This window comes from Gastrolobium bilobum, unplaced genomic scaffold, assembly GCF_033153095.1.
Source record: "Gastrolobium bilobum isolate Gb01-03AN ecotype WA unplaced genomic scaffold, APGP_CSIRO_Gbil_v1 utg192863, whole genome shotgun sequence".
Lineage (NCBI taxonomy): Eukaryota > Viridiplantae > Streptophyta > Magnoliopsida > Fabales > Fabaceae > Gastrolobium > Gastrolobium bilobum.
In genome coordinates, this window is record NW_026899700.1 from 1 (window position 1) to 8,496 (window position 8,496).

The 8,496-nt window shown below is 30.5% G+C and overlaps 1 protein-coding gene and 1 long non-coding RNA gene across 2 annotated transcripts; both read left to right on the top strand.

The window, feature by feature from the left end:
* Positions 1-4,359: 4,359 nt before the first annotated feature.
* On the top strand, positions 4,360-5,055 carry LOC133292695 (transcription factor GTE12-like). The gene has a single exon (XM_061491132.1). It carries the CDS (start codon positions 4,360-4,362, stop codon positions 5,053-5,055), a length of 696 nt encoding a protein of 231 aa, XP_061347116.1.
* A 640-nt stretch (positions 5,056-5,695) lies between these two features.
* LOC133292694 (uncharacterized) lies at positions 5,696-8,260 on the top strand. The gene is made up of 3 exons (XR_009748963.1): positions 5,696-6,009; positions 6,095-6,168; positions 7,766-8,260. It is a non-coding gene; the product is annotated as an uncharacterized LOC133292694 (long non-coding RNA).
* Positions 8,261-8,496: the final 236 nt, after the last annotated feature.

Sequence of the window (8,496 nt, forward strand, 5' to 3'; positions counted from 1 at the left end):
AAAAACAAGTTTATGAACCGAACCGGTTTTTAAAGAACCGGTTCATGAACCGAACCGGTTTTTAGAACCGGTTTAAGAACCGAACCGGTTTTTAGAACCGGTTTAATAACCGAACCGTTTCCTAACCGAACCGAACCATTTTCAAACCGAACCAAGTTAATTTTTATAACTTTATTTTTTAAATTTTAAATTTTTTTTCTTTTCAAAAGAGGGTCGACCCGAACCGGTTCCGAACCACTTCCGAACCAAACCGAACCACTTCCGAACCGAACCAGTTTTGAACCGAATCAAACCACTTTTGAACCAAATCATTTAAACCAATTCGGTTCGGTTTTTCAAAAAATCCGGTTCGGTTCGACCCATGGACATCCCTAGTTACAGTAGGTGTGTGATGATGAGAATGAGATACACTATGTACCCATTGGGTGTCCTAATCTACATTGGCAGGGTAACAAGACAGTTGTTATTACAGATATGATAATCTCACTGAATTGAGAGTTACTTCTTGATGTACACATGTAGTTTAATGTCTGACACATATAACAGTGTATTTCTATGCTTCTCAGGTTGAACTGCATGCTACCTGAATGCTTTCGGTTACATGTTTCTTTTGAAGAAATCCAAATCTTAAAAGCATAAAGGAGCTAATTTACAAGAAGGGATATGCGAAAATAGATAAGCGAAAAGTTCCTTTGACGGATAATAACATCATTGAGCAGGTAATATATTGTATTGTTGGATTCCTTGTTTTCCTTTGACTTTGCCGCTAAATTGCATTTGTAATTCTCCCATTTTGCCATGCAGGAGGAATTAGGAAAATTTGGCATTGTATGCACAGAAGACATGGTGCATCAAATTGATAATGTTGGTCCGCACTTTAAGGAAGTTGTCAAATTTATGTGGCCCTTTGAACTCAACAAGCCAGCTGATGGATTAAAAGACTAATCAATAGAATGAATTAACTTATGCACTGTAGTATCAAAATTTTGATGTTGTCTGTTATGTACCTTAGATGATCTGGGTGCAAGAATCTCATTTTCAAAGATACCGATTTTTGTTATGGACAAACCGAAACATGTACTTGTCTTTAAGCCCTCATTTATCTTTAATTTTTGTTTTTGTTTTTTGGTTTTTTGTTCTTCGAGTTGTGCCTCATGTCTTTCGTGTCTATTGATTAAGCTACTTTAAGAAGATTATTTTCCGTTTTGCATTTTTAATGTCAAGAACGGTGTTTGGAGTTAGCAATGATGTTTTTCAAGGTGGACAGCAAAGTGTTAGTGATGATATGCCAATTATTAAGAAAGTCTGAGTATATTTAGATGTGTTGTTAAAAGGATTTTTATTTTATTTTTAAATCTAATTAAGCACTTTAACTTTGGGGTAAAAATTTAAATTAGGAATCTTAATTTAAAAAAATGTTTAAACTATTAATTAATTGGGATAAAAATTAGTTAAATGTTATCTTTTCAATAATTTTTATTGATAACTATATTTGAATATAGTTGAGTGTTTTAATTGGTTATAACAAAAGTTTATCCCCTAAATTTAATGATGAAATTATGAAGAAAATTTGGGGTAGATAACTAAATAATTTCATCAAAGAATAATATTAGGGGTGGTGAGTTGATAACAATGCTGACAGGTGAAGTGTGGTTATTCACTGGATAGCTTTCAAATACATGTGTTAACTGGTTAATGATTTTGTTTTAAATTAATTGGTAAAAGATAAATTGAATACTACAATTTCGTTCTTGAGCTTTAATAAAGTTTAAGAACAACTATGGAACAAAAAAAAAATTTAAGAACAACTTATCGATGAGATTAAACAATTAGATAACAGTTGTTTATATAATTGTTTTTGTACATTAAAAATGAAATCAATTTAAAATTGCAAAATGACACATGTTTTGATTTTTAAGTATATATTTCTTTTGTATAAATAATTTGATATTTGCTTTAGTTTTTGTGTGTGAGTTTTATTTTTAACTTCTCTTCTTTTTATATATAAAAATTTAATCAAACATAATTTTATAAAAATTCAGTCAAACATAATTTTATAAAAATTCTTATCATGAAATAATTTTTTTTTTTAATAATGAACATAAAAAAATCTATATTTTAGAATATATGTATTAACAAAGAAGAGAATTAGGGGTAGAGAGCTGATAACAACACTTACAAGTGATATGCATTTACTCACCGGATAGCTTTAAAATATATCTGTTAACTGGTAAGTGACTGTTTATTTTAAATTATCTGGTGATTTTAAATTTAAGTCTAGTTAAAAAATATAATAAAATAAATTATATACTACAATTTCGTGGTTGATCTTTAATTAAGTTTAAAAACAACTTGTCGTTGAATTAAACAATTAGATAACACAATTGTTTATATAATTATTTTCGTACATTAAAAATTAAATCAATTTAAATAGATATACATTATTTATAATTTAATTTTTTTAATGAAATGATATTTGCACACAAATATACAAGTGAAATATAAGCAAAATTTAAATCATTTTTCTATTTATACTTGAACAGTTAGTTTTATATAAAAAAATAGAACTCCTCACTTTTTATTATTTTCTTGAAAATGATATTTATTATTCGTTAATACTTACCATGGAGATTTTTATTAATCAGTAATATTTTCAGAATATGTAAAAATTTTAACAGTTTAATTTTTTCAGTACAAATTAGTTAAACAAGATTTTTTTATAGCCCTCTCAATTATTTTGTTGCTACAAATCAACCAATACTGAAATTTTAAATAAGTTTGCATAGCTTTTTTTTACTACATTTTTACACTTGTAACATTTTTTTTTAATTTTTGGTAGATTACACTTTAACATTATAAAAAATGTAAATAAATAATACGCTACATCATATATATATATATATATATATATATATATATATATATATATATATATATATATATATAAAAAATAAATGATGTTTATAACAAATGATGTACTCTTTTAACATTTTAAAAAATGTAAAGTGATGTTTATAACTATAGAAGTGAAGTAGAGATTTTAAAAGATTAGATATAATTTTATAATTAATAAATATCTAATTGAAAACTTAATTAAAGTATAAAAAATTTAGAAACAAAAAATTTATAACGAAAAAACTAAAAGATACAGTTTCCTGGTTACATATTAAAGATACAGAGCACAAGATTACAAAAAAAAAAAAAAAAAAAAGATTACATTTGTAACTATAGAAGTGAAGTAGAGATTTTAAAAGATTAGATATAATTTTATAATTAATAAATATCTAATTGAAAACTTAATTAAAGTATAAAAAATTTAGAAACAAAAAATTTATAACGAAAAAACTAAAAGATACAGTTTCCTGGTTACATATTAAAGATACAGAGCACAAGATTACAAAAAAAAAAAAAAAAAAAGATTACATTTGTAACTATTGAAGTGAAGTAGAGAAGTGAAGTAGAGATTTTAAAAGATTAGATATAATTTTATAATTAATAAATATCTAATTGAAAACTTAATTAAAGTATAAAAAATTTAGAAACAAAAAATTTATAACGAAAAAACTAAAAGATACAGTTTCCTGGTTACATATTAAAGATACAGAGCACAAGATTACAAAAAAAAAAAAAAGATTACATTTGTAACTATAGAAGTGAAGTAGAGATTTTAAAAGATTAGATATAATTTTATAATTAATAAATATCTAATTGAAAACTTAATTAAAGTATAAAAAATTTAGAAACAAAAAATTTATAACGAAACAAAAAATTTATAACGAAAAAACTAAAAGATACAGTTTCCTGGTTACATATTAAACATACATAGCACAAGATTACAAAAAAATAAAAAAGATTACATTTGTAACTATTGAAGTGAAGTAGAGATTTTTTTTTTTTTGGAAATACTTTTTTTTTTGGAAATACTGAGATTTTAAAAGATTAGATATAATTTTATAATTAATAAATATCTAATTGAAAACTTAATTAAAGTATAAAAAATTTAGAAACAAAAAATTTATAACGAAAAAACTAAAAGATACAGTTTCCTGGTTACATATTAAAGATACAGAGCACAAGATTACAAAAAAAAAAAAAGATTACATTTGTAACTATTGAAGTGATGTAGAGATTTTAAAAGATTAGATATAATTTTATAATTAATAAATATTTTTAAAAGATTAGATTTAAAAAGATTTAAAAGATTACATTTATAACGGTTTAATTCTCTCCATTGTTTCCTCGTTATATAAACATACAGAGCACCGTTCACCCTTAGCAGACCAAATCCTGTTTCCTGGTTAACACCCTCCACCAATCCTGTTTTCTTTTTTCTTGTGTTTTCCACTCAAACTCTCTTCAATGGCTGAATCCCAAAAGTCACTTGTGATTAAGCTTGGTGCAAAGCGTTCAAGAACGGTTCAAGAAGACTGCCCACAGACGGAGATCATCGCTGATCATCGTTCCAAGAAAATGAGAAAAGATGCTTTTGAAATTTCTCCGCCACTGAGAATGAACAGAACGACGGCTGAACATGAACACCGACCAACAAAGTGCAGAGTGCAAAGTGCAAGAGAAGGAAGGTGCTTCGGACCGGAAAACTCCAAAAGAATGTCAAGAGCAGCTTCCCAAATTTGTGAGTTGAAGAAGGAAGGTGCAGAGTGCAAGAAAGAGAAGAAACAAAGCATAGACAGATACAAAAAAATGCAATGTTGGGTGATCATGAAAAGGTTGAAGGAAGGAAGAGATGCTTGGGCTTTCAAAGAAGCTCTTGATGTTAAGGTCTTGGAGTTTCTTGATAACCCTGAATCTGTATCAAAGCCAATAGGTTTGAAGGATATTGAGGTCAAATTGAACCACTATCTGTATTCCAAACCTAAGGAATTTGCAGATGATATGAGGCTTGCAATTTCTTATGCATTGCTATACCCTTGGAGGAGTGAGATTCACATGATTGCAAGGAGGGTTAGTGAGAAATTTGAGACCGATTGGAAATCTTTAAAGAAAAAGTGGATTCTTGAGGAAAGAAAAAGAAAGAAAAGTATGTGCAAATCTTGATAGAGAAGCTCAAGGTTGCTGGATTCTGTTTAGAGTGTAGTGTTTGTACAAACTTGATTCTTGAATTACTAGGTTATTGATTTTGTTTCCTTTTGAGTTTTATTAAAACGTAGATCCTGTTTTTTCTGTTTTTTCGTTAATAAGCAATCCTGTTTTGTAACGTTTGGCTGAAGCTTGTTGGTTATGATCAGTAATGTATCATAAATTTCATATCTTCCAGTTCAATAAAATCTTGAATTTCTGAATCCTGTGATTTTGGATGCAGAAATTCCTTCCAAAATAGCCAAATTAAACCATGGCATATAAAGTAGTGGTTTATATCAGATTTTCTGCAGACTTTATCATATTGTGAATGCAATAGTTCATCATTACGTGCCTGCGGTTTTGCAGAATCCAAGCTATATGTATTCAGTGGTTGGCAATGCTAAGTACGGTTAAGCAATTTATTTGATGTCCTTCAGTGGTGGCTGGCATAATTAAGATGATAATTAGACAAAATTAATGTTAAGTACTTAAACTTAGGGTCTTGAGAGTTTTCGGGTAAAAATTTGACGACGGATCAGTTAAAAATTACACCGGGTCTCACTAAAGGACGAATATCACTTAAGTGACATGGCACCCCTCATTAGGGCACCCTCCTCTCCTTCCCTTCCATTTCTGATCAGCAGCCCCTTCACCTCCTTCTCTCTCTAAGTTTCAAATTTTGAAAACTCTCTCACTTCTCTCTAAGATTTCTTCACCTAAATCTCTCTAAACCACCAAACTTCCTTCACAAAGATTGTTCCCCTCACTCTCCTCTTCACAACCATACCATTTTCATGGTGTGAATCAAAAATTTCGTGTCCCTTATCATCCCAAACAGCCATGGTTTTGTGGAGAGCAAAGGCTATGGAGTTGTGTTCTTGAGCTCTCTTGAAGAATCACACTTGCTTGCTTGTTTCCTTTGATTTTTGGGTAAGTGTTCTTAAATTTTTTTCATGAAAAATATCATCTTTTCTTCTTATGTTCTTGAGCCTAACTCATGAGCATGTTCATGAAGGTGTGTGCTTGCCTAAAGGTGTGTTCTTGGTGGAAAAAGGTGGAGACTTGAGCTAAAGGAGAAACCTTGAAGATGTAAGCTCCCACTTGGGAAATATGAACCAAAAAGCCTCCCTTTTTCTTGTTGAGTGCCTTGGTTTTGATATGTTCATGAGGAGAATGTTGTTTAAAATTTCGTAATGTCATGGTTTGATGATGATTCTTAAGTGTGTGTGTGTTTGGAACCATGGAATGATGGATTGGATGACTAAAGGTGCCACCTTTGGACCTTTGAGTGATGTTCATGTAAAAAGATGACTATGAACTCAAAAATGGACCATGAACATTTCAGCCATATCATGTAAGGATAGGGTTTGATGACAAAAAAATGTTATTAAGTTGTTAAGTGTGGAAAAATGATTAGAAAGATTAACTAGGTGGGTTAACTCTAAGTAAAACTCTCTAATCATGATTAATAATGGCTAAAAATCCTAATTAATATAGCTAATCAAATCTGCCCCATAAAGTACATAAGGGTTTAGTTGTGTTAAAATTAAGGAGATGATGAATTAGGTGATTAATTAAGGGTAGAGATTAATTAACAAAAGTAATCAAGGATTTAACTCTAAAATTGGACTAAAGTAAGGTTTAGGTACACTAATTAAACAATTAGTAAAATTTAAGTATCATGACATAATGGGACTAAGGATATTTCATAATGTGACTTAATAATAGAAAAATCCAAGAATTAATGTGAATTAGGATTTATAATCAAAAGTAATTAAGGTTTGTTAAGTAAACACATTTAAGGCTAAGTAACCAGTTTTTAGGCAGAATTGGGGAGAGCATATCTTCCTCCACAGAGATCATATAGGAATGTTCCTTATATCAAATTGACTATTGAGATGTTATCTACGTGGTGTCAAAATTTGGTATCAATTGAAGATATATTCCATTCTGTATGTTCGTTTGAGTGAGGACTGCACAGGGAGGCATGTGCAGGGGCGCTGTACATGGCTGACACTTCCATGAATTTTTTCTCCCTCAATTATTAGTCAAATTAGGCTGATAATATGTCTAATTAAAGATAAAGGTGCTAGTTGTCTACATAAAAATTTTAGAGCAAATTATTTAGTATAATTTTCATAATCGCAGAAATGGTAAAGGATGTTTAGGGCCCTGTTCGGAGTTGGCAAACAGCTTTGTTTGTCCAACTTCAAATGGTGATAACCGGAGCTAGGAAACTTCAAATGAGGCATATGATACCTTTTTGGAAAGGTAATTGAGTCTAGATTGACATACTAAAAGATGAGAATTTTATAACAAGTGAGTCACGCCCAGTAACTAGAAAACAGAAGCATGTACAGTTATGGAAAAACCGTAAAAGTGATATTTAAGCTAAGTGGGCTTATGGGAACCCTTAGTAACTTATAATAATCATAAATATGACTTGGATGAGTTGAAAATAATCTAAGTGAGCCTTGCATGTGATTCTAAGCTATGTAAGTAATTGAAGATTAAAGTGGCTTGTAATAATGCACTAAAATATGTAATAAGTTATAATTGGTCTAGGCTTGTAATGGGCATATTATTGGCATATGAGTATGAAAAGTGGAATCATTAAATGATTAAGTCGTGGATATGACTTGATTAATTAATATGTAATTAATGATGTGAATGGTTCCTACTCTAGGTGTGCCTAGAGAACCGTGCACTTGAGGATTTTGTTGGAGCATACGTATTATATTGGAGTGTGGGCTTGTGCTAAGCTCCCTAAGGTAAGCTCCTAGTTCTAGTTGACTCCTCTCTCTTGTGGCCCCACCATGATGGTGGGCATTATGGTTATATTGTATGAAAGTATATGGTATGATGTATATGTGCATTCATTCACATTCATATAGATGTTATATGATCTTGATGTTATGATGATGCACTGATGATATATGTTATGAGGATCCTGGCCAGTGATCATGGTATGTAGGCTGCCTATGACTTGACTCTGGGAGCTATTTCATACTGAGGTTGTGTTGACTGTCTATGGCTTGACCCTGGAAGTCACACATGTGTAACCGTCTATGGCTTTGACCCTAGGGTTACACAAGGATGATATGATGATGCTATGTTTATGCTGTATGTCTGTATTATATGCTTTATATCTGACTTGTTATGCAGGAAGTGGGCTCAGGGGTTAGAGGATCCTCTATGAACCTTGAGTTTACTGAGATGTTGTTATCTTACCCCGTTTGGGGACATCATTTCAGGTACCCAGAGTAGTGGTGATGCTTCTAGGGGCAAGGCCCCCGCATTGGAGTAGTTGATGATGCAGCTGATGATTTTATATTATGTTTAGATTTGATGTTGGCATGTAGACTTGTTAACATGCTTAATTATTTTATAGAGATTATTGTATGTATTTATTTAGGC

Bases quoted from the DNA above. Each gene is read 5' to 3' on its own strand.
- LOC133292695 (XM_061491132.1), top strand. From the start codon at position 4,360: ATGGCTGAATCCCAAAAGTCACTTGTGATTAAGCTTGGTGCAAAGCGT.